This window comes from Tachypleus tridentatus, chromosome 9 (assembly GCF_004210375.1).
Source record: "Tachypleus tridentatus isolate NWPU-2018 chromosome 9, ASM421037v1, whole genome shotgun sequence".
Taxonomy (NCBI): Eukaryota; Metazoa; Arthropoda; class Merostomata; order Xiphosura; family Limulidae; genus Tachypleus; species Tachypleus tridentatus.
In genome coordinates, this window is record NC_134833.1 from 137335482 (window position 1) to 137363467 (window position 27986).

The following is a 27986-nucleotide window of genomic DNA, read 5'->3' on the forward strand; positions in this document are numbered from 1 at the left end:
TTTGAAATACCTCTATTTATGCACAACGCTAGTCAAATGAAGGCTGATTATGTTGATGGATACTTTATGCCCATGTTTTTGTTCCTTAGAACAAACAAATAATGCCTCCTACAGAGCATCCGAACATTTTTCATCTCATTTGTTCTGAGAGAATAAGCCATCGCTACTTAATACATGATGGGATACGTGAACACAGTAGATCCTTGCGCTGCAACCTTTACATAGCTCTCTGTTGCCCAGTCGAGTCATCCAATCAGCACCTAGCACTGAAACACATCGTTGCTTGTCTATCACGTGAAGAATGGTTAGCCAATGGAGAAAAGGTTTACAATTGGCATCTGCTCTCTAGAAGTGGAGTGATACTCGCGAGTTAGGGTAGCTCGTTTTCTGGCTTGAGTGATTAAATGTATAGACTCTTTTCCACTTTCTCTACTAGTTGTAGCTTTGACCTCATGTGACAAAGCGCCATAACAAGCTCAGCCATGGGACCTCAGAAGCTTCTGATGCCTCGTGCAAAATTGTCCTTCACGAAGGAAATCTCACGGAACGCTGATAGAGAACTGAAAAAGCGACCTGTGGGCTGCCTGTGCTTGGCTGCCGTCACATTTCTTGTTCTCATTCCTGTATCCAACCCTCGTCTCGAAAATATCGAGGTAGACGCCAACGAGTAAGTGTAAACTCTATTTATACACTCTTTTGGGTAAGAAAGCCAAGTCTCAGAATGACTTTCTCAACGAGAGAGAGGTTTATGTGACACTACATCTAAAATTATTTTCTAAGTTTAAAATAAATTAAATGGAATATATTTTACATTTATCATGCATGAAATGAATACCAGCTGCCCATGTGTCTGGTGGCTCTTTAGAAAAAAAAAATTAAATCACGAGTAATATTTTTTAAAGAGGGCGTTACATATGAAGATCAAATTTAGGTTTAAAGCAGGTTCCACTGTCTAGGTAGTATATTGCATTTCTTCTCTCCAGTAATTAGTGAATTAATAACAGTTGTGTAAATCTACATTTTTATTTAATTTTTAGTGAAAAATAATAAGAACTGTCCAATATTACTGGAATGTGACTTTTGATTATTTTAATTTATTCATTATTCAAGTATTGAATTTATTACCCCCAAACATCTACGGTACTTGTAACCCTAATCTGTATGCCACTTGTCTTTATAAATCATTTTTGTTTACGAGATAGATTATCCAAATTTTGTAGCTACATATAAATTATTTGTTTAGTATAATTATAGATCTCCTTGTTTCAGTGAAACATGAATAATTTTAACACGTGATTTGGAATCATAATTGAAATGTACTTTAGAAACACCTTATTTGCATGAAAATATTTTTCGGAAAGAAATGAGCGTTAAAAGAGTAATTAGACAAAGGGGTAGGAAATATGTTGTTTTCGTCATTGTTCTTCATTGTCTTCTCTAAAGTATATACTGTAAAATTATCTCCAAACCTAAATTTAATGTTTTGAAGTATTTAGTTAGATATTTGGCTAATACCTAACGAGTCTTCGAATTCTAAACATATTCAACTTTAATCCATATCAAGTGTTTTAGTTAGCCTTCGATATTCCAAACTCATTTCAACTTTAAATATATCTCAAAGGCACTAAATATCCGCCTCTTTTTTTTTTTTTTTTTACAAGCCATGAGGTAGGTGAGCAGATTCTATTTCCAATTGATTTTCTGAAAAACTCTGAACTAGTGTTTAGGCTGGTCAAACTTGTACCTAGCTGATGTAAATAAAACAACAACAAAACACGTACAAGATTTTGAAATAAAATGTTATTTTCCTAAACTTTCTATCAATTCGTAACATAGATATTTGGCTGAACTATTCCTAATTAGCTTCTTGGCATTTCGTGAGGTTGATTTGGTTGATTAAACTGTTCTTAATTGATTAGGTGGCAAACCACGAGGCAAATCTTTAAATGGTTAAATTACATCTAACGAATTTGTAGCAAATTGTGAGGTTGGTCGTTGGCGAGTTAAACTGACTTCCTGACAATAGTATGATAGTGTAAAACTGCTAAGTATATTTCATATTAAAGTAAAAGCAATATAAAATGTTTTCAACTGTTGCATTTCGGTTTCACGGTGGTCCATTTGTATGATGTGTTAAAAACTGTTAATACATACTTTATTGAACCTTTTTCTGTTGGTTCATTATTGCATACAAAGGAACAATCATATAAATGACACCGAATAACCCGGGGAAGTATGCTTTTATTTTAAGACACATGGTGTGAGAAAAATGTATTAAATGATTCATCAAAATCAATAAGTACTGTAAGTTTCATAACAAACGATCGTTCTGTGTCATGTGTACGAGGACTGTGCATCTCTTTTACTTTTTTTATACCGCTGTGTTTGATTTTTAGTGCAACATTACACAGTGGCTGTGTACACACTATTCACTGCGGAAATTGAACCCCAGATTTTAGCATCGCAGTCCCAAAATTTCTCTGACCTACCGGGGAAAAACATTCTTTATGTGTGGATCAGTATCGCACATGGCAAGAGTAGTATTTTGTAATGATTTAAAACTATTGTAATATCTGGTGATCTCTGCTTATTCCCCCACCCCAATATCTATCACCCTCTTCACTCTATAAAAGAAACCTGGGTCGACAGCGCACGTGAGCGTAGGCAGAATTTAGTAATTATGCAACGTATTAATAGCCAGCAAAACACAAGATAAAGGTATGAAAATTTTACTAGATATTTAAATGCGAAAAAGTGTATTTAACACTATCTTTCAATTACGGTGTTATTGCAAACTCATCTACAGTAATTTCCTGTACGTTTACTAAAAATAATTTCGAGGACTAATTACCAAAGATAGATATTGTGTAATTATCTGTCGTAAATGTCATCGCTGAATGTTATTTTTTAGCACTAACTATCAATGTGAAATGAACTACAATCCTAGTTCATTTCAAAGAACCTCTGTGATAATTTCATAATCAGTTCAACTGCTACTGGTCAGAAGCTAGTGAAAGATGACACGTAGGACTTACAAACGAAATAACTGTATGATATAATTGTTAAATCTTATAAGTTGACGCTAAACCTAACTGGTTGGATATTTTGTATTTAAGTAACGTTTTATGTTTCTGTTATTTACTGAGACATGCTTCAAAATCTAATGATACCTTTTAACGACATGAATTTATTGTTAACGATTTGTTTTACTCAACATCTACATTATTTTATAGAAATAAGTACTATAAAACACACGAGGTAGCGCTAAAAGCAGACGTTTCAGTTGCTCTGTGTGATTGATGTTAAATGTTTACATTGTGATGCATGAGTGAACCTTCTTTTGCATGTACCACTGTTGGTTACATTCACGAGACAAATATTTTGGTTCCAAGCCTAATGATGTTCATACCAATAATATCAAGTAGTTTGGGTTCGGATCTATAATCGTATTAGAGTTGTATGAAAATATATCTAAACTATTCGCACCAATATCGTGTGGTATTTACTGTTAAGAAAACGTGAAGGTTTTAAAAGTTAGTTAAAAACGAAAAATACGAAACGCTTTCGAAAGGTGAACCTTTTTTCATCGGTGTCATACCTATCTGGAAGTTAGATAAGAACTGTATTAAAGTTTGTAGGTTGCCCATGTTATTTTAAGAATTGTTTTAAATTTTCGCACAAGGATACACGAGGCCTATCTGCACTAGTGGTTCGTAATTTAACACTGAATGACTAGAGGGAAGGCAACTAGTCATCACCAACTACCGTCAACTCTTTGGTTACTCTTTTACTGACGAATAATGGGATTGACGGGATTCGAACCCGCGACCCAAAGATTAAGAATCGGGTGTCTCTAACAACCTTGGCAAAACCTTTAAGAATCTGAGTGAAATATTTCGAAAAGTAAATTTTTAACCCGCAGTAAATATCTGCAAATGGAAAAGGCAGTCTCCTTCTAGAGGAGGTCTGTGGTCCCCTCTATATATTGTTTATTCAATGAAGCAAAATGCTGCAGTCTGGTTCATTTATTAGATCTTTATGTCGTTAAATTTGACTTGGATATAGCCGGTTTAACAACCACAATTTGTTGTAGATAATATGATCAAAACGTGGTGTTTTTACTAATGAATGTGAATATGAGAATAGGCATAGGTGAATGAGCCTCACGCTCAATGCTCGAGTATTAGTAACGCTGCATGTTCATACTGGTAAAACAATGTAGCTTGGGTTAGGCTCTGAATTCATATCAGAATCGTATGAAAGTTTAGTTTATCGACGTTCACACCGCTTAAACGAAGTAGTTGGATTCTGTTTTTAAATCGTAGACAAATATGATCAGTCCAAATTGGTCTAATTTTCGACATCAAACATAAACAAGAGTATAACTTTTCGTTTAGCACCAAGGATGACTCGTATCTATATCCATAGTAAAAACCTTGCGGATATTAAAGTTGATTCTGTATCTAAAGAATAAGTAAGGTTATCGCCATAGAGGGCGGGTTTGTATTTCTAGAAACATTGAAGCGCGAGTCTGCACGACGACGGTTGAATATCTAGGTCACTACAAGTAATCAATGGTGCCACCCGGACTGCAGGAAAAGTGACATCCAGGGACTATCTGCTCAATGTCAGTTTCAATCATATAAAGGCGAATTGAGAGACCAACCATACATTGTTACTTAAATACTGCTATAATATTTGAGTGAAGTGTCTGGGATGTTGAAATATTCAGGCTTTAGTTGGAATAAAAATCTTTTACTCAATAAATATCTGTAAAACCTTACAGTATTTATATCTGGTTGATGTGCAACGTAATCAAACTGAAAACACGTCCATTTGAGAATTTAGATCAAATCGATGTAATATACTTTATTACATTAAACAAAAAAAGAATCAGTTTATCTTTTTTATTGGAAACTAGAACATAAAACTTTGTGCACCTAAAAGAAACCGATTAAAACTTGAATTAGTGTCAACCCGAATATAAGGAAGATATGGTTAAACTTTTATTTGAAAACAGTTTGTGTGTATCCATTTATAATTGGCGAGCTAGTGGGTTAAATGTTGCCGAACTTGTCATGACCGCATAGTCTTTTAAGGCAATAACATAGGGAAGTTGGTATTCGGATATTTTCTCCATGCGTTAGACAAGTACATCAGCTCGTTTTAAATAAATGAAAAGGCTTGTATGATTATACAGAACGTTTTATGCACAGCTCTTAACGTTAGAGATCTTTTATAGATAGACTATGCTAAAAGCAAGGACAAAAGTGTTAATAATAAAACATTGTTCCTTTTGTACGTTGTTGGATATGTAAAACACGTTTGTCTCGAACACAGGCTAAGATCCTAATGAGACAGAGGGGTCAAATAAAGGCTTTAGACGCCCTTAGGATTTCTATATACTGTACTAGTAGAGAGGTCACTTAGAACTTGTATGCATATAGGAGGTAAAAATAACTAACATACTGCATCACTAGACTTTGCGGGAATGTTCTTAAACAGAATTGTCGTGTTTTTATCACTCTTGCTATGAATTACAAAATAGAAGCAAAACGGGAAACCAATTCGTACTAAATTTTATATTCAGTATAGTGAGATCAACTGTTGGGAGTTTCACTGTAAAAGTTACCGAATTAAAATTAAAACATTATTGATATAAACAAAATTTTGGAAACTTCAACAAACACCTGAAAGGTGAATACATGTTAGATAAGTTGCAATTTTCGGTGTATCTTAAAGGTGTTTCTAAAACCAGGAGGGACACAGAACCATTCTCACAGGTGTTTCTAAAGCTGAAAGGGACCGAAAACCGCTTATGTGCGTTTCTAAAGCTGAAAGGGACAGAGAATCATCCTTACGGATGTATTTAAATCTAGAACGGTCACGGGACCATTCTTACGGGTGTATTTAAACCTACAATAGACACGGGACCATTCTTACGGGTGTATTTAAACCTACAATAGACACGGGACCATTCTTACGGGTGTATTTAAACCTACAATAGACACGGGACCATTCTTACGGGTGTATTTAAACCTACAATAGACACGGGACCATTCTTACGGGTGTATTTAAACCTACAATAGACACAGGACAATTTTGACAGATGTGTCTAAAGCTGTAAGGGAAAGAGAACACAGCGCAATAAACTTTAGTCATGTTTGAATAATTCAGACCACAGTATTAAAAGTAACCCTTTTTTTCCAGTTAGTTGATGTTTAAGTATCTGTTCTGGTTTGTCTTTTTGGATATCTGTAATAATGCAAATAGTGTGTGTGTCTGCACACACGCACGAATAATCATGGTGAAATAGACGAAAATGAAGAACACAGTGAGTTTCATGTTACTTCAAATTTTTGTTTGGGGAATAAATATGAGGCAGCACGTCAGGCCTGAATTCTGAAAGTTTTGGTTTGTCTGCTGTATGAACAACGAGTTAAAATAATATTATTTTACTGTCAAAAATTTCAATAAAAGCAGATTTTTGAAATATCTCCGTATGTTTGTCTTACTTCTGTCTTCGTGGTCTTTGCACTAGTAGCTCCACCTTTATGCCCTATGTAACAACAAAATGTGAGCATATTGTGTTTACAACATATCTCGTTACGTTTACTATAGTGAAACAATAAACATTCACGAGTTACGTGTCACGTGCGTTAAAATGCTCTCTATTTTAACTTTAAAAGTTGCAGGCTTTGCACTTCGCCTGAGGAAGTTTTAAAGTAGAAGATTTATATAGAATTAAACACTCGTCTTGGCTTAATCTCGTAAATTTTCTGAATCAGAAGTGAAAGGAGAAACTGAAGTGAGCAAATGTAGCGAAAATACCTTTATTTACTGCAGTGACTGTGCCTTTGGTTACTAATGCACCACTTCTCTGTTATGGATGCTCCAGTTTTCTTCCGGGGAAAGTCATTTAAGCCTAGAGTTGTTTATCCAGTTATGCCGGTACTGGTTGTCCTGAGTTACTATTTACCGGTGTGTTAACTGTTACGTACCTAATAAGCTAACACCGTTTCCCGTGCATCCCGCTTTGGATATGTAATCATGCTTGAACAGAAACTAGATGCAATTTTCAAATGGCCCCCGAAAGTGTTCTTTTTCAGGAATAAATAAAGTCAAGAATAGGAATAACAAATGTTTCTGTTTCGTGCTTTTGACATGCTGTATTATATATGTTATAGAGTGCATAATTCTTCTTGTGATTTATGGTTTGCCTACATTTTACTGACGTCATAACGGTGCAAATTGTAATGATAAGCGTCCCATGTGTGTCGGGCCAGCATGGTCAGGTACTTACTGAGGATCGCGGTTTCGAATCGCCATTCCACCAAAGATGATCGCCCTTTCAGCCGTGCGAGCGTTATAATGTCACGGTAAATTCCACTATTTATTGGTAAAAGAGTATCCCAAAAGTTGGCGGTGGGTGGTTATGACTTCCTTTTTTCCCTTTCACTACTCAGTTAAGGACGACTATACAATAAATTCAAAACAAACCCTTATGTGTTGTTATTTTAGTGTTTTCTTCCGGCTGACTGACAGGCAATACACTACTGTACCAGTGCTGCGAGTGGTTAGAACCGATGATCCCTCCAGAGAGCTTTCATGCATTTTCCTGATGTAGTGTGGATGAAGAAAGAGTCGAATTGATATCAAAATAAGTAATTAGGGTAACAAATTATAAATACGCACATTTGAACTTTTTTACCGAATCTTCAAACGTATATTTAAGGAACTTAACTGGAGGTGACTATTATAGGAGAGAATTTTGTTGATTGTTCAGTTAATTACTTTTATAATTTTGCGATTCACAGGCGTGTAAACTGTGGTGAATAGGAGTGTAGTTTATTGTGACACTACAGGGTTCAGAGTGAAGTTGAGTAGTGTGGGTCAGAACATTGTTTACGATGTGGATTGCCAGTTTTAAAATCTAGAGATTCACACAGATTGTTAGCTAATGTTTTTACATAACAGGTGAACTGATTCTCGTGCTGTGGTGTAAACTCTGAATGAAACTGAATGGCATGATATCATGAAATTAGTTTCGATGGTAAAGTTGATACAAGTGACCAAGAAATCCATTAGTTCGAATATTCATCAAAGTGTTCTGAACAAACTAAGCCAATCCGAGAAGTATGAACGGAAGTCTACACCTATCTATAGCTATATCTCAAGAAAATAGTTTTATAGATTTTTCGCGAGGAATGGCAAAACCAGTGCGATTAAAGCAGGCTGTTCTGATAATCCCTAGCCGGAGGAGACGCCTCTCTATGCCCATTTCTACCCAGATATATTCAACCATGAAAAAAGAAGAAAAAGAACAACACCTGTTTTCTAATTTGAGATAAGAGGTGTTTATGAGGACTTTAGTAGTGTTAGTGGTGAATGATATGGTGTCGTATGAAAAACAGTGCAACCAACACTCGCCTACTGAGCGCGTGACTCGCGCATCTGTCTATTCATACGCATTAGTAAAAAAAAAAAAAAAAATCTTACGATGTGGTCAGTTTCTTATCAACATATTGTTTAGAATTTGCAGCTTTCTATAACACATCATAGTTGGTTGACCGGCTGGATCCAGGCCAAAATCGACATCAAATTGATCTAGGAAATGCATTAGCTTGCGAAGTTTTGCTTCATTGAATAAAAGCATTTAAAGGGGGAACATACCTCCACTTCACCCTCAAGGCGATTGCATTCAGCGCTTACACCACTTTACCGCGCACTTTTTACTTTTTCAGGTCTCGCTCAAACAGATTCCTAAAAGTTGGCAGACCTGGAGAAGGAATAAAAAAATTACTTTGGGTGGCGAATGAATACTGAGCATGTAAAACGCAAGAATGTGTTGGAAGAAAAAAACAGAATATGAGAAACGATTTCGGAAAGTTCTAAACAAAAGTTACTCTCCAGAGTAAAACAAGAACTCTGTATGCATAATATTGAGTTTCTGGTTTATTTTGTTCACACTACTGATATTCGTGTCTGGCATACACTTTTCTCCAATTCAGATATAAAGATGGTTTGAATCAAACTAACCAGTACGTATGCAGCTTTTATCCATTTAAATGATAACCCAATGTAAACGACGGATTTGAAAACCAGTAAGGTTTGAATAACACATCACGACTCCAATATTTGTTTTCTAATTTTAGTTACTCGTGACTGTATGAATTCAGCTTCATATAAGCAAAACTGTTACTACTCTGTGAGTCGACCATAGGATCGTGTTATACTGTAGTGAACTTTGTGTTTTATTGTAAAATGGAATAAGGTGTAAATATAGGCTAAGAATAGAATAGAACAAGATAAACCTCACTTTCAGTTAGGACAATCTTGTAGACTATCGTATTTAAACATTTTCGTACGGTTATTCAAATGTTAGAAGACTTAGGATGAAAAAAATGCCTAATTTTGTTTCAAAACGAAAATTACCTATATAGAGGAATAGGTTAAAAAATGTACTGACATTGTAAAAAAAAACACTCAAAAATGGATAACAGAGAAGTCCGGAGTGGCGGCTCCTTTTATTTAATATTAGTTGTATTTATATTCTTTAATTGTGGTCTAATGTCTAGTGTCTTAATACTGATCAACTGGTTACAAGTTGGCGTCCAATTACAGACAAGTCTCTTTCTCTAGGTGCATTATAACGGTGATAGTTAAATTACAACGTTCGTTCAAACATGAGTTGTTTAATAAGAGTTGGCAGTTGGTGTTGTAGACTATCTGCCTTCCCACCAGCCTGTCATCTTAATGTGAGGGACATATAACTGTTGGGTATCTTTGTGCGAATATCCATAAACAGTTTTCAATGTGATTTCTGTTATTCAGTCTTTATTCAGAAGTTATTTATACGTAAAATATCTGGCAGTCTTGTTATGCCTTTCACTTTATGTGAATGTTTTAATTATATATATTTTTTAAAAAATAGATGTTATATATTTTGGTCGGTTAAAAAGTATTTAAGTTTCAAGGGAAGTCATTCAAGTTAACAGAAATATAAATGTTTTCTCTGTAAGAGATAATGAAAACAATTAATTACGAAACTGCCGCTCCATGTGTATATATCTTTTATTAACGTATAGCAGCTGTGGTGATTTTACTCTCCATCACAATACCCAAAGGAACACCTGTGTGTCAGACGTATTACGTCACAGGTTGTTGGACCACACAGATCGGATTCTTGCGTTATTTATCGAAAGTTCTAGAAACAAAAGATCGCTAGTGAAACACGCGAAATATATCCCAGGGTCGTTTACATGCTGAAGACTTAGCTTGGAAATAGTTGGCAAATTCCTAAGTGGACATGAGAACTTCATCACACGTCGACTGGGTTGAGTTTATAGGTAGAGATCGTGACAGCTGCAGGATATTAAAGCAGAATTAACTAGAAGGGACTGTCACGTTGTCTTTCAGTCTGTTTATTTCATGCTTGTATTAGAAGAAAAATTTAAATTTTATTCAAGGAAAGGGGTGAAATAAATAAATAAAGATGTTTAATTCATTTTTCTGTGTAATACGATTTCTCTGCCTAACAGGTCTGTGCTCAAAGGAAAAAACCACCTCATAAGGAAAATAACATATATTGTCACACTTTGTGTGTACCATGAAATCAGATAACTGTGATTGTCATTATGAAGCTGCGTTTGCTTGCTCATTTTTTTGAATTTCGCGCAAAGCTACTCGAGGGCTATCTGCGCTAGCCGTCCCTAATTTAGCAGTGTAAGACTAGAGGGAAAGCAGCTAGTCGTTACCACCCACCGCTAATTCTTTGGCTACCCTTTTACCAACGAATAGTGGAATTGACCGTGATATTATAACGCCTCCACGGCTAAAAGGGGCGAGCATGTTTGGTGTGACAGAGATTCGAATCCGCGACCCTCAGATTGCGAGTCGAGTGCCTTAACCACCTGGCCATGTCTGGCCGTAAAACTGATTTCATAATTTTACAAAAACAGTATCAGAAGAGGAAAGGCTTTTCCAGTGTTTGAATTGGACAGTTTTTATTAAAGTTTAGAAGTTACCGAATTGTTGATTTAGTCTGAAGCTTGTAAAAACGGAATTATTTTATTATTTGTAAACATTAAATTGTTTTGCATAGTGACTTAAATTTTCATCAAGGTATAGAAATGCTCATCATTCTGGTAGTAATGTATTTTTTGCATGATGACGTAAACTCTTTTAACATTTTTGCTTAAGTGCAAGTTCTGTTTACGTAAAAACCTGAATCATATTAGCTACCGTGTTTCTCCGAAAATAAGACAGGGCTTATATTAATTTTCACTTCAAAATATGACACCAGGGCTTATTTTCGGAGGATGTCTTATTTTGATATATTAAAAAAATGAAGTTACAAAGTAAAACTATTAAACTAACTGATTAATACTTAAACAAACTAATTAACTAACTATTAAACTAATTAATAAATTATTTTTTTATTTCTTTCCTCTTCCTGCCACTCTTAACTGGGGCTTATATTAAAACTATCCCCAAAAATCACACTAGGTCTTATTTTATGGGTAGGTCTTATTATCGGAGAAACACGGTACGTACGATTTGTATAACAATATGTATGTTAAGTATTTGTATCTAGTACATATTGGCGTAATTGTGTACCAGTCAGAATAATCTATGTACTTAAAGCGAAATTGAAACTGAACCTAGATATCAATATAGCTAATTAAATATTCTTTTTTTTATGGTTCATGTTCATTGTTTTATTAGTTGGGTACTTTTGTTAACAACGGTATTTTCGGCCATAATCTCAATAAGCCTGCAGCATAACCCCCAGAAAAAAATGTACCTAACACAAACTTCAGTAATCACGTAACTTCCATATAAAGCAGAATCAACCTTAGTGATTTCGTAGCTTTAACATAGACATGCATATTGTTATTGGTATTCAGTGGTAAATCTTAAAATGTTCTTTAGTCTCTGTTTTTGTGTACCATTTTAAATCATCATGTTGTTTCAGTGTTATAATAACTTTCCTTTTTAGTATCTGTTTTGTTGTTCACGTCTTTACAAACATAATCAGTTGGAGAACAAAACCAGGCCTCACTCTGGTAGAATGAAGCGATAACTTGCTTAGGTTTAATGTTTCTTCACGTGTTGTATTAAGTTATTATTCTGTGATTGTGAATATCGGACCGGTAATTATCATCTCTTGGATCAGGTCTGTACAACCAGTTAAGGAGCACATTTCCGCCGTGTGCCCAGGTCTCAGTTCAGGAAGATTAGAGCAGAGTAAATATATAAGGATAATTATATCGGTTTTAATAACACATGAATGAAAGAAAAACATCAAAATGAAGGAATTAAAGACGCGGGAATTGTTGAGAGTCACTTTTTTTTTTTGTTGGTCGCATGTTATTCTCGTTACCATGAATTACATGGTTAGCTTAACGTTTTTCTTCCGCCATTTGTTAGCAACAAATGATGTTACTGGCGTTTTGTAAACGCTTCGCTAATGTTTAATCCACGTGATGAATATCACTTGGATGATACGCATCGTGACAATCGCGTAATGACCATGGGTGATTAGATTTTTATCATTTTCGACTATTTCTGAAACCATCGATTGAATAGCAAAAACATTTATTTTAAGTGAAGAAGAGAGACGAACATTATTATCTTTTCTTACCCAGAATTCCTTTGGATCTGTAACATTTGTATAACCATAAATACCATTAAGGAGCTAATTAAGTAATACTTAATTATTTTATAAATATTCGGAAACGTGTTAGAAGTTATAAGAGCAAAGTTGCAGCCTATGTTAATTTAAACAGAGCCACATGTTAGACTAGCGGCTAATGTGTGTCGGGCAGCGAATAAAAAAACTTCGAAATTCGAGACATTGTTGAATAAATTTTACGTATTTCAGCTTATGGCGATTTGTAAAAGTAATGGTCAGTCCTGTTATTCGGTTGAAAAGAACCTTAAAATTCCATTGTGGTGATAAGTGCTGTTAGATTGAGTTCTTCCATCTGGCTAGTAGTCCAGAAATAGGAATGGTTATACCTGATTTCTAGAAGTCTGTTATTGTAATAACAGGACATTTGCACATAAGTTCAGGTTTAAAATTCCACCTCCATTTTAAATGAGAAAAGCTACAAACGTTTCTAAGGTAATTGTTTGAAGAGAGTAAAAGTTGTAATTCATGAAATTTTGAACGCCACGAAAAATTTAGCAAATTCAGAGCCGCAGTTTTTGTGCTGTGACCCAGGCAAACGAAGCCCATTGGACGATAAGCTGTTAGAAGAAACTAAAGGGTAGAAAGCATTGTAAATAAGTCTTAAAGGCTTGTGAGCAACAATTAATATCTGTAGTATTTTGATATTATAACTGACGTCAGATCTTTAACTACTACGTAATAAATTAGAATAAGATTTTCAATATGATTACGTTGTTCATTATTGGGAAGTAGCTGCATTTTTATAAGAAATTTTCGCAACGATGAAGTTGTGTGAAACATTTAAACATGCTGAGAATACGCATCTTTATGATGGCGTACACAAATAATCTTTTTTTTTTTAAAGAAGGAAATGTTGCGCATATAATGATGAATTGGCGTCTTGTCTGACTAGCAATTCGCTATTTTAACACACATGTATATACAGGCAGGCGTGGATTCCTCTCGATTGTTGTACTAGTAGTTCTCACGAGAGATTTACGGCTCTGTATCATGCTAAGCTATTAAGCGTTAATGGAAATTTTATTATTTGAATTATGGAGTAATGGATAGCTAAAACTGCATTGTCCATGGATGGAAAGGTGTTTGTGGACAATTTCATACACACATACAAATGTGTGTGGATGGAGGGATGTATAGATGGACATTCAGAATAACTGATTTGTTTGAAATGTTCCATTTACGTAGTCAGACAGTCTTAGCGTCATTCTGTCCTGACCAACTAAAATGGTTTTCGCATCTTTCATATTTAAGCCCCCCCTCTCTTTCTCTCTCTCGCTCCAATATATAATGAAAATAAACTTTTGACCTTCTTAGAACTTTGGCAAATGGACAGCAATAACAACTAATGTCACAGTCATTGTTGCCTAGTCTACACTTATTAATAACTAATTACTGTCTCACCTCCCCAGGATAATTATCCAGAAAATTCATAAGTGCTTAAACTGTCAGATTTTAGATATTTATCCTGAACCAAACCAATAGTAGCCAAGCAGTGCCTTATTTCACTCAGTTTATTATCTGGAGGAAACCGGTAGTACCTGAAGAGCATCTTATCCGTAACTTTGTATGAGCCACACAGAAGTTAAATATACATTCAACAAAAAATCTTATTGTACAAGTTATTATAGTAGTTCTATCAAGTGAACTGCATTTTCATTACGTTCTGGTTTTATTTAGTAATTAATAAATGCTCCCAACTCCTATCAATTGGTGTAAGAAGTGGGATTATTTAAAAGGTTAATCATTAGTTGCCTATCTGTTAACCCGCCTTTCCCAACCAATTTCGACATTAATTTGAGGCCGAATGTTCATATTGTACGAGGAAAAACCTATTGCATTTGTAAAGACTAGTAGCTTCTATGATTCTTAATGTTAAGCTTTTAGCAACTAGGTAAAGTGCTGTTGCCATAAGAAACTTCCTTGCTAGCAAGAACCAGTTCAGCAAAATTATCCTTCTGTTGTGGTCATCAGCTGAGTTGTCAACAGCGATAAAGTTTACATGAAAAAGTTTGATAATTTTGTTAAGGTTTTTTGGCACGTGGACACTATTCCATTAGTCAGGCCTTGTTCTTGCAACTTTCATCATAAAGAAAAATGTCATATGCCATAAGCGCTAACATGTTCCATTTAAACAACACGTTGTTTATATGACCTGGCAGTCGTCAAACCCAACTTATTTCACTTCCGATACAACCGCGCACTTGTACGTGTAATGGAAACGTGGCTTATAAAAGGTGCATTCCCAACAAATTAGTTTTAGCCCTAGCTCTAACATTAATTTATTGTTATACTTTTAAAAATTAAAAAACGCAGGTTTTTGTTGAAACGGTACAGAATCTTCATTTCCCCAGTGCGGATTAATAATCCGGATATTCGTATCGATTGTGATTCTGGCTCGTTTATATAAAGACCACAAAACTTTCCCGATCTCTGAAGGCCATACTTTGATATCAGCTACTGGGAACTCGCTCATGCTGTTCGTTAATCTGATAAAAGCCGAAGTGTCTGGTCGACGATTTTCTTGGTAATTGTTTTTATCAGAATTCTTTATTTTTCTCAAGTACTGTTCGAGTGTCAAACTCTGTTATATTTTAGGCTTTCTACGAGTTACATATGTGTGTCTGTCTGTCTGTTCGGTAACCTGTTGCTCCTCCTTTTGTCACCTTGTTAGCAAGAGAACATATTTTTTTCCCTGAAATAAAACTTTATTGGATAGTATTGTATTGTTTGCAATAAACGTTTGCGTTGGGGAGTATTGTCTGTAATGTGTTGCACAGTAACCCTCATTAAAGTGTTCTGCATGTAAACAAGCTTTAGTCGAACATTCTCTGGACTAATAGTAACTTTCTGATGCATTTAACAGTTTAACGAGAGCATTTTTACTAGACAGTCGATGGAGTTTTAGTCGACTATGAATTTAAATATGAAGTTTTATTCTCATTTTTAAGTGTTGCATAGTTTCTGTTTATACTCGCAGAAGTTGGAAATATTATTGATTTGTAAGAGATTCATTTGTCTTATAGATAATGTTCAAGTAGCTTTTACCGCTGAGAAAGTTTCAAGATTAGTGATTGCCCGACAAAATACCATTATCTGAATTTCGTGGTGGTGGAGAGATCTTCACTCTTCATTTTCGTGGCAGTTAATGACGTAAGTGTCATAAAAATACAGTCCACGAACGGTGGCTAACTGCTCTCGAGCAACTTCCCTCTCATCGCTTAATGTATCAATACTCTGTTGAAGACGTTTTCATCAATAAAATATTATTGCTAACGGTATTGGTAATCTTTGCTGAATGAGCAATAATGTTGATACGAAGCTTCATTTGCAGACGTCAGTTTTAAATCAGTTCGTTAGTTAGTCTGAGCTGAAGTTGTGAGCGTGGTGCACGAGACAGCCCAATATGTCGTACCTTGTGCTCTGCATTAGTAGTTGGATGTGAACTCTGCAATATTTTTGGATCAATTCATCAGATGGGCACATTGGTCTTGATCTGATAGTTATAACTGTACTCAAGTGCACACTAACGAAAAAAAAAACAAATACCTCGAGAAAGCGGGGAAAAAGAAAAACATTTGATATATATTTTTTAAAAGTATAACAGCTAAGTAGCTTTGACACAACTACAAAAATCAAAATATCCGAAATATTAACAATCCTTTTGATATTCTGGTAACTTGACGAAAACTCGTGTTGAGTGACATCAAGGTATCACTTATCAACTTCATTTCTGTGCAAAACAGATGTCGGGCAGTCTGTCAATATGATGTGTTATACAGATTTCAATTATGTATGAAAATAAGACTGTGTGTCATCAGATAACAGTGTGTGAGGGTTAGATTATATTGAAACATGCCAGTGCTCCAACAAAGGCGTTTCAACATTTTCATGAGTGGCTGGAAGTCGGTCAGACTGTAGTCGTAGAAAGGCTACATTTGGGGCTGACATGTCACTCAGATACTGATCTGATAACATTTCAGTTTGGTTTGTTTGTTTGCTTGTTTTAAATTTCGCGCAAAGATACACGAGAGCTATTTGTGCTAGCTTTCCCTAATTTAACATTGTAAGACTAGAGGGAAGGCAGCTAGTTATCACCACTCACTGACAACTCCTATAACGAATAGTGGAATTGACCATCACATTATAACGGCCCAAGGGTGAAAGGTCAAGCATGTTTGTTGTGACAAGGATTCGAACCCGAGACCCTCAGATTTCTAGTCGAGTGCCCTAGCCACGTGGCCATGCCGGATACCACAGACACAGTTGCCTGGATACCCAAAAAGGGGAAGGCAACCCCTCGGAATAATCGTTATTTGACAGTGTGGGTCAGATGCAACAAACAGAACGTAGCTTCCCAACTGCTTCAGGCCCAGCATGGCCAAGTGGATAGGGCACTCGACTAGAAATCTGAGGGTCTCGGGTTCGAATCCTTGTCACAACAAACATGCTTGACCTTTCACCCTTGGGCCGTTATAATGTGATGGTCAATTCCACTATTCGTTATAGGAGTTGTCAGTGAGTGGTGATAACTAGCTGCCTTCCCTCTAGTCTCACAATGCTAAATTAGGGAAAGCTAGCACAAATAGCTCTCGTGTATCTTTGCGCGAAATTTAAAACAAACGAACAAACAAACCAAACTGAAATGTTATCAGATCAGTATCTGAGTGACATGTCAGCCCCAAATGAGATCGGACTTTGTCAAACTACTAAAATTGTGTATTCCTCAAATTCATCAACAACCTGCCCTCGTTGGTGTCAAGAGCGTGTGGGTTGTTGAATTAACACGTTAACAAATAAATAAATTATTCACTTATAAATAAAGATACACTCTGTAACCAGATATGAGGTGGTACAAATTTGGGGGAGTGTCTGAGACCAGATGTAACCCAAAAGGGATTAATGTTAGTAGCCACACTGACTTGTGTTTTACGTCAGGGTTTTATGAATACCATACGTTAGAGGGATGTAGGCTTACAAGCGTTAATGTTGCCATGTGCAATTTCAGTTAGAAATTTCTTTTGGTGGATGAAAAACAAGGTTCATGAACAGTCGTGTGATTAGAACTTCACAAATTTACAACTGGACTCCATGTCCACAAATGTTCATTTGGTACCCCAGTCACTGCAGCCCGGGAAATGAAAACCTTAAGACTACTTCCAGCAATAGTATAAGTAGAACACTGACATCACATGCGTGAAATGAATGAATGGATGAGATAGTATGATCAATTCCTCTTTCAGAGCTGCTGCCATTTAATCAGTGATACTTGGAGATGAATCGTGTTTTGCCAAACGTTTTACCAGAGCATCCCATAGATCATCAATCTGATTTTAAAAACGATGAGCATGCTGGTCAGACCATTCGCACGACTTTTTATTCCTGCAATAATCTGCCAACGAGTTGAGCATCAGAGAGGGGGGGAAGGGCACTGCTAGTGGCATCAATTGTTAACAGTAATTTTGTCTTATTGTAGCCAAAATACATATAACGTTTCGATAATATATTAATTGTTTTGAACAATAAGAGCACGTCATGTATTAAGTAGTTACGGCTTTATCTAATAAGCTGACAACAAATGTTAGTTAGATAGAGAGAGATACCTAGTTTCCCTAGTAACAGAATCATCCAACGAGTTTGCTTTTAAGATGTATAAATCCACTTTTCATTTTGCTAAACCTAAACTCTGACTGTAGCGACAATTTCAATATCTGTAGTAATTGTATGATTGAGAAGCGATTTATAAATATGCTTCTAGAAGCGTAGTTCCAAACAAGTTTTGTAAATTCCAACCTCGTACAAAATGCTTGCATTATTGTAAGTCGTGTAAGAAGAATATCCATGTATAGTTACTGGGTAATTTCACAAACTAGTTTCGTTTATACAAGCTTAAATTAAGAGAAGATTTGTTACAGTTTTCACTATGCGAACGGTTCTGGCGAGAAACGAATCGAATATTACGACAAAAAGTAACAACATAGGGAAACTTTAACTATGAGAGTGATATAATTTTCTTTAATATAGCGTTCCAAAACATCAAGTGTGAAGCTATGACAAGATTATGAAACATTGTATCTATGTATTCTTTCTTATTTCAGTGAAAGCCGAAATATTGTATTAAATATAGTATAGAAATCTCTCCCACTTTTCAATATCATGGAAGGTGTGTGTAGCTGTGATAACACAAAGTGGAAATAATAATAAAAAAAAAATGTTTAACTGTTTTACTCGTTGTGAAACGTTCATGAGAAGAAACATGAATGCGGTAACAATGTGAAACGCATTCATTGTTCGGTTACAGAAAAAAATAAAATCCAAACCAGTTTGTAGATATACGTATAGCACAAACTACTCACGTAAATTAAAGATTTTTTATTCGTTTTGGGATGTAAAGACGTTAATATGTTAGTGTTAAAAATAAATAGATTTAATCCACTTTTAAAGCAAAAAACATTTATATATAAGAAGGTTTTCAAGGTAAACCTTGTTATCACTACTGCACTCTTGTTCATTGGTTGATACTAGGAAGACGAAATCTTCACATTCGAATGATTTCATAATAAGCAATTACTGCACTCAGCTACTTGTGAGACCAACTTCGTATTTGATATGTTTTAAGGTTTCATTAAAATTTGTTTTGGATTTCATCAAATAATGACTAACAAACAACAAAACGTTTCGGTTATTAAAGAACGCTCTACATAACAGCTAGTAAGTTATCCAGTTCATTAAAATCGCAACGACCCATTAAATTAGTAGTTTAATGATTAAAAACAACAAACTACAGCCAGTCTGTCACGCATCGTATTGAAAGCTTGAGAATATTATCGCGATGAAGTGAAGATTTGTGGGCGATATTTGATGCTTTGTGTTTAAAGACAACGGTTGTAGAAAGTAAATCCTTGAAATATTGAAGTGAAGATTTGTTGGCGATATTTGGTTGTCCTTTTATGTTAAGATGGGTAACGAAGAGTTGATCGTTAAACAGGATCAGTGGTGGATTTTAGGATGTGTTGCCCCAGGAGCTAATAATTATTATGGGCCTTGCATCCCATGCAGTTATGTGGAATAAAATTGTCAATGGGGTCTCCATTACGACCATGGATCCTGGGACTGAGCCCCTACCTAAATACGCTGCTGACCACGATCGGTATGGCATTATTCGTAACATCTGTTGGCTGAAAGTAATTAGAAGTGACAAAACATTCGCAGCGTGTACTAAATCACGTGACTCAACATTAGACTAAGCTAATCTTATCAAAGGTATCTTGGCGGACTGTCTGTGAATACAACTGAACGTTTAATCTTTTTGTGTGTTCGTTATAATGACCAAAAACTTGGTCATAGTTATGTCACTGGGGTGTTTCCCACTAACGGAAAATTGTCTTTTGTGTTTTATAAACAGTTTAACTTTAAAAGTCACTCAATGTCTACAAGATTATGCACTATAAATTAGAGTATATAATAATTTACAGTTTGTTTTTCTTTGATCAACCCTCATGCACAATCATTATCGTTGTGTGTACAGAACTTTGTACATAAAAAAAAAACTTTGTAAAACTGCGTTATACAGTTGGAAAACAAAGATTATACCAAGTAGTTCGATCCCCGTCACACCAAACATGCCCTTTCAACCGTGGGAGCGTTATAATTTTACGGTCAATCCCCCTATTCGTTGGTAAAAGAGTAGCCCAAGAGTTGGTGGTTGGTGGTGATGACTAGCTGCCTTCCCTCTAGTCTTGCACTGTTAAATTGGGGACGGCTAGCGCAGATAGACCTCGTGTAGCTTTGCGTGAAATTAAAAAACAAACTAAGCCAAGTAAGAGAATCATACCGCTTTTATTGATACTCCGAATTAAAACTTACTGCTTGACGTATTTTATAGAACGTGTTAATTGGTTCTGGCAGAATAGCTTGTCACAATGCTCTACGCATTTTGCTTACTTAAAGATAATTTTGTATTACGCGAGCAGTGTCAGTTGTAATAATGTTGCAACTTTTTTTTAATTACTAGTCTGTTGTATTATTTGTTAATCATGCTTGCAAAGATTCCGGTTTAGTTATTTTCTGCTTTATTATTTTATATATACCACATTGATTAAAAACTTGTTTGAGTCTTAAGTAGTTATGGATTGATTGTATGAAAGTATTTTTATTGTTCTGTCGTGTGATGAAGCTTTTCAGTGAACCGCTATCAAAAATTACTAAACAAAAGCACTGTACGGGGATTAATTATATGGATCAGATTAAGTTACGTCTAAGAGTTTGAACTTACGTTTGTGTTTAGGGACTTTAGAAGTTTCCCAGGGAAGAATTCGCGCACAGGTTTGTATGTGCTTTTAATAAACGTCTCTGAAATACATATTTCCATAAATGATTGTCCGTCCAACAACAAAGTACATATTAAAATCAGCTGTTGAGGAATTTATTCATGTTCGGTCTTGGAAGTGATGATGGTATTATTATATAGTCTGTGGCTAATTTTGAATAATAAGGTTTGGGTTGATATAGGGGTGACTGGTTATAGTAGCTAAGATAGAAAGTTAGGTATAAAAATAAAGATGATGACTTGAAAAAACGAATTTAACGTCGCAGTAACACGTATTTCCATATACATTTTCTCTCAACAGTAACTGGCTAACTTCGTATTTGAACATTTACGCTTTGAACCGTAATTAAAATCTTCCTTCGAATGTTCGTAAGCTGCTCAGATTCGCGCTTTTTGTTACTTATTACAATTTGAAAGAGCCTGAAACTGAGTTAAGTGATAGTTTAAAGTTAGGAGTTAATTATTTATCGATATTTATGATATTTGCCAACAAGATTGAAACACAATTTTATTTCGTAATACAATTGTATTTAAATATACAACCAATAATACAATTTATAATAACATTTATTACCAAAGTTTTACAAACTTATAAACAGTATTGTATTCTATCTAATTTGGTTCTGAAAATCTTATCGAGGGTTCACGATGAGCGAAATAATTTTGAGTTGATGTAGATGCAATTCACTTAACGGGAGCTAACTAGCTCTATGTCAAGATTTCTATCGAATACTATTGTTGGATGTGAAACCACTGAAATTAAACATTCGTGATCAATATATCTGAAGATCCCAATAAAGAAGCGTTAATCACAATTATAGCTTCCAAAGTTCAGAGTATATCAACTATAACAAACCAATATATATATATATATACTGTTTCTTGACGCGTCGTGTTGGTTACATTTATATAGGCGTGAGGAGAGTTCCTTAAAATGTTAGTTTACGCAACAATATAAACAATACATCAGTGTTCACACACACGTTTTATTCTTATTCTCGAGAATCGTCTGGAATTTAAGTGAATAGGCGGAAATTTTCAATATAGATTTATCAGAATAAGTTGTGTAATTTCTAAATAGAAATTTAACTTAAACGTCGATATTAAAATGTATATGTAATAGTAAATCTCTCACATATATAATTAGAATCTTCCATCGAATGTTTGTAAACTGGTCAACTGAGCGATGTTTAAATGTACTTTAATCGACTAAACATAAGGCCTACTGCCTCTTCTCAGTTTTAGAATATTCAGATTGTGAAAGTCTCTAATTGAAAGTAACGCCTTGATATACACGTTCATTCGACTGGCATGTCCCTTCCGTGAAAGTCGAATCGTTCATCCGATAAGGATCGAAGTGTGTATATCATAGAAAGTTCTGTTTTAGAGAAGCTGAAATCTGTTTGGCTGGAAGAACGTTTTGCAGTAGAAATCCGAAACTTGTCCTGATTTTGAGATCAAATCCCGGAAATTCTCAGTTTGAGGATAGAATAAAACGTTTGTTGCTGACTTTTAGGCATTCGTATGTAGCAAAAAATATCGTAACTACCGCTTCGAAAAGGTAATTAGATCTAAAATGAAAAAAAAAATAGGAATGTGGTCAATATGAATGCCATTAATGCAATCTTTGTATGAAATTTCGAAAGATTTTGTAAACATGGCGGAGATTCAGAACATAACATTAAGAAAATTTGGGTTAGAAGTCTATGGCATTTTAGTGTATTCTATATATCGATCTCCAAGCTGACTCGTATGTGAACGCATTCAGTGCCGATGTTAGTATACAGGGGATAGTTGACTTTTGGATACCGTTTGTAAACACAGGTAGATCCCAAAAGACACTTACTACCCCCCTCTTCATTGACTTTGTTCGCTGTTGGAGCAACTTACGGTAAGAAAAAAAAAACTGTAGGTTTGTTGCTCTAACGTGCGATGGTTGAGCAGCTAAATGAAGGTGAACGTTTGAAAAGATACTTTGTTTGAGAAATGCATCACGACTGTAAACAGAATACTCGTAGTCGCACAGTTGTCGACTGTAGGACAAACCAGGAAATAAAACCGTTTAGTTTCAGGCTCTGTTCTTCACTTTACAAGAACTTGGTTAGGTGAGCGCATGAAGACATTAAAACTGTTACTATGGGAAGGAAGGAAATATGTAACAACGCTCTGCACACGTAATGGAGAACTAATAAAACTTGAATATATTCACTCTAAATATCAGCCTTAAGGATATTAATTTATAAAAGTAAACAAATTGGTAAAATGTTATAACCTACAGAGTGAAAATTATGATCAAATATGATCACAGTAATCTTTATGCCATAAACCAGCTAGTGTGCAAAGTTATTACGAGATATTGATTTATCAGTTTAACATTTGCTATAACAACGTTTTCGGCCGTAATCCCTGGAAAAACGTGTAACGTTCGGTCAGCTAAGAAGAGTTGTATTATTTTCAAGTCTCTGCTTTTAAACTACCAGCGTCATTTAATAAATCTAATCCTGAAATAACTCAGTCTTATGTATAACTAATGGCTTTTTGAAAAAAAAAAAACATTTTCAAATAATTATCATAATAAATGGCAAATTATTCACATTTGGGTAAGACTTTCGAGATCGGTGATAGTCATACTAACTGTTGAATAGTTATTGTTAAGTCTTTCACAAACCTGTTTTCAATGCTTTTTAGAAGAAAAAAACAGTAAAGTAAATAAATCGGATATTTGTGTGCTAAGAGTTTTAAAATTGGTTAAATATGACAGTATCTTGAGTATCTGAGGAAGTGCTGTAATCCGGAATTCGATTCCTCATGGTGAATAGAACGCAAATAGTCTGCAATACGGTTTTAGGCCATAAACACCCAAGCAAGTATTAATGTTTTGGTTCTTACTTAAAGAAAAAGTACGGAAAACACAACGACAATGGTATCAGATAAACGTTTCTCTGTAATGGATGTTTCTGGAATATTCTTTTAGTGGTAAACGAAAAGCTAGCATAGAAAGAGAACAAATAATACATGAGAATGAAATACTAGTAAGGCTAGTACTTATATACAAATAATTCTTTTTCACCTGCACTGAAACATTTCGAGTAACGCAGTTTGTGTTATGTTGCACACGTCCGCGTCACAGAAAAGAAATGTGTACATCTACTGGAAAGACGTTGTTCTCTGTGCTAAAAACTTCACCTGATTAAAGGCAATCATCTGAGTAAAAACGTAGATGTGACTGTAATCTGAAATAATGACCAGTTTGCGTGACTTACTTCGTTTAATGTAGTTTTGTTGCCTAGAAACAGCTTCATCAAACCCATCCTTTTAAGTAGCTTCACCGTAGTTTCTGGGTTTGAGAGCCGTGACGTACTTTCCTTATGTTTAAGGTTTTGACATCAACTGCAAACAGGCTCTTACAACTGACTATAATAATTAGAACATTGTTCACGTGGTTGCCCAACCAATAATAACTGCTTTATAATTAAATATGTTAACCAAGATTAAATGTTTGAGCTCGTTTCGTATAAAACTGTTTTCTGTCCAATCATGACCACTATAAAAATCAAACTATTCGCACTTAGGCAACACTGTTGATCAGTAATTGTAATGGTAACTAATTACTAATGAGCTACTAATTTCATTATTATTGTCATTTGCTTGTAATGGGTTATCCAGTTGGGGACGCTGGCAACCAACTGGATTATTTCCGTTATTAACGCTTGTGCTGGAGAAGTACACATAGTTGTAATATAGAGCGAAATTTCGTGATTAATGAAATATTATTTATTAATATTAATAAATAATATATCATATGTTATGTTGTAAGCGTTTTGTTGGTTTTAATTTCTAAATGCCGTCCGCCGAGTGTCGTGTACGTGGTTGTTATAAACAGTCATGTTTTTCCAAGACCAAACAAACAATGAATGAATCTTTGAACTGAAATTTCGTTCATCGAACGAGAGGAGGCGAACTGCACTGGAAATCAACTTGTGAATCAGAATTATCTAGTGATATATTAACAGTATGTTAAATATTATATTATTTTAGACATCGTATAGTACCCAAAGAATGTAAAAATATTATTAGAAAGCTACTTTTTAAAACTATGTAATTTCCACGTCTTATTGAACTATAATATAATAAATAAAAAATACACAAGCAAACTTGACTTTCGTTATTAGAATACGTTTATTTAAAACCGTATTCCTGTTAAACGTTATCTGGAACAGCATATCTGAAACAGTTAAGTCTTGTCTTCGTTTTCAATAGATATAAAATCATGTTTCCTGACATAGTCAACAAAACTGCATGTTGTCTTGAAACACCGAAATTGACCTTGAACGTAATAATAGTCTCTTATTAACGTATTCATTCCTTGCATTCTTATGAACGTTTCACTTTCAACAGTATTGTTATCGGTAAGGGGTGGGAAGAAGGTTTATTGTGCCAATAAAGGTTCAGTATTTCTACGTTTGTGTTCCTGTGGCTTTTTTTCACATACGTCAAATGCCGTACTTTCAGACATTCGACTATACTGGAAATCGTAATGTTCCATTTGTTAGCCTCTTGCGTAGATTATCCATATCTTTCGTTGAAGGTAACTCCATTGTTTCTCCAAAATTATTAATTATGACGAACTGTGCCTAGAAATATGAATAATCTTTTCATCCTTGTAGAGATAATAGGGAGTCCTGACGACCAAATCTGTGACGCGGGGGTTGTCAGGAATATCCGGTCGAAAAATACTGGTCTAATCTATCAACTCAAAAGTATGGGCAGTGTGCTCTTTGTGAAGCTTTAAATCAAACAAACTGCACGAAATACCATGTACCACATATGTATTAAGTAAGAGATGAATTAAAATAGAAAGGTTGTTTGTTTGTTGTGGGATGAGCAGTTGAAAATCTCGCACTATCATCATTACTTAGGGCTGTAGAAAACTCTAACTTGTATTTTGGCTCACCCATGTGTTAAGAATTGTTACAAGACAAAAACACGATAGCGTTAACTTACGGTACAAGTAAACCAGATCAAAAATATGAAATAAATTTTAAAAAGTTGCTCCATATTTAAAAAAAAAACACGAATAACACATGTTTGGTTATCACTGTGTGGACTCTCGTTCGAGTCTTAGCCTTTATAAAGTGCTTACCTTTATTTAATGTTTCTACGTCATAAAACAATCATAATTAATTATTATTAACATCCGATCGAAAGATAAAAGTACGAACCAGAACTTTACAAACTCAGAAATGTAGCTAATGTCGTAACCCAATACACATTTATAAATAAAATCTGTAGCACAGCAGAATAAATTAATTGTAAGTCATTTGACCATAAGTTAACGCTATCGTGTTTTTTATTATTTCATTATTTGTTATAGTTATTACCCATAATTCAGTGCAGTCATTTGATGATTATGGATAAATTGAACTTTATTTAAATAAAAAATACTAAGTATAAACGTTATTGAAGGCCAAGAAAATAAACTGATACAAAACTGACTCGGATAATTATAATATGAATCAACAAGGTTTAATATTTAAGTCAACTTAGGACAGCAGTGTTAATCATGAGAGTTCATAAGAAAATACGTCGTGTCAGAATTGTCTTGAGTGCTGATTGAGATTTCTACAAATTTCTTGTAACAGTAGAAAAATCTGCGAGTGAGCAGTAATGTGACAGATAATTACGTAATGCGTTACGGGCTATGCACAGGCGTAGAACAGAAAACTCTTAACATCACTTCATGGTGGTTATATCAAAATCACACGAGGATGTTTAGGTACGGGTGTCTATTATATGGTTTTCGAGAATTGGCTAATGTTGTGTAGTTTGAATTCCAAGCACTAGCCTATAGAAACTAGAAAAATTAAAAAATATATATATATGTTCATTAAATTTTTGATTTCGTTGACAGTGTCGACATGTCGTTGTAATATTCTTCAGCACCATTACTGTAATTAGAAATGTGAGGTTCGTTACTTAAACTGTTTTACTAGGTCTGGATGCCTTCCTTGTTCACCAACAACTACAAGATTAGTGTTTACGTATATTTTACATTCTGAAGCGGCAATACACGAGATTAAGCAAAAATTGACTAAAATTATTTATGAAAATAAAGTTAAAGCTACTAAAATAATGCTAGTTGAAGTTATGTGACATTTATTTTAAAAACATGTACACAGAATTTGTTTCGTAAAGGCTATTCTTGAAATAAGTGTTTTTTGTTAACCTGCTGTAGAAACTTAACCTTTCATATCAAACGTCACGAATATATGTGCATTTAGCATGATTCAGGAGTCCAGTGAGAAGGAAATAATTCAGAAATGGATATGTATAGGAAAATAATTTATCGTAATCTGGAATGAGGTGTTGTTAACATAGCCAGTGGTAATATTTTGTTACCTTTTCGTTTAAAATGTTCATATTTATTCTTGTGTATAGTACACACCCGTATATTTGTTATTTTTGGTGTATGTTGTATATTCATAAATACATGACCTTAAAGTTGACTTCAATAAATGACCACAATATCTCATTCGTATATCTGAATCTCCTGGAACATGACATCGGAGAGGCTTGAGGTTACATGGCCCTTAAAGAGCGCTTTAATATTTCAAAAATCACATTTTGCGAATCTAGACTAAATCGAAAAGTTAACCTTTCTTCTACAGGAACTATTTTTTCTTAAAATCTTTACTATTTAAGCCCTCGTAAGTGATTAGAGATGAAAATCTTGTTGTTGTTTTTTTCACTTCACCATTAAAGTTAATATCAGCATGTAGCACAGTTGTTAATGTTTGTTATTAAACGCGAGGCTACACAAAAGACTATCTGTGAACTGCCCACCGCAGGTATCGAAACCCGGTTTCTAAGATTATAAGCCCTCAGACCATTGGAGGCACTTGTTGATATACGCTCTTCCACAGCGTGAAGTTTTTAATTATTTTACCAGTTGTCTTATTATGA

At 34.8% G+C, this 27986-nt stretch overlaps 1 protein-coding gene across 4 annotated transcripts in view; it reads left to right on the top strand.

Moving 5' to 3' along the window:
• Nucleotides 1–344: 344 nt before the first annotated feature.
• The window catches only part of LOC143226466 (voltage-dependent calcium channel subunit alpha-2/delta-3-like), a 225250-nt gene continuing 197608 nt past the window's right edge, over nt 345–27986 (top strand). For all 4 annotated transcript variants that reach the window (XM_076457479.1, XM_076457480.1, XM_076457481.1 and 1 more), the window contains exon 1: nt 345–667. In XM_076457479.1, coding sequence (XP_076313594.1) covers nt 483–667 — 185 coding nt within the window. In that variant the 5' untranslated portion in view covers nt 345–482. The remainder of the gene's footprint in view (nt 668–27986) is intronic.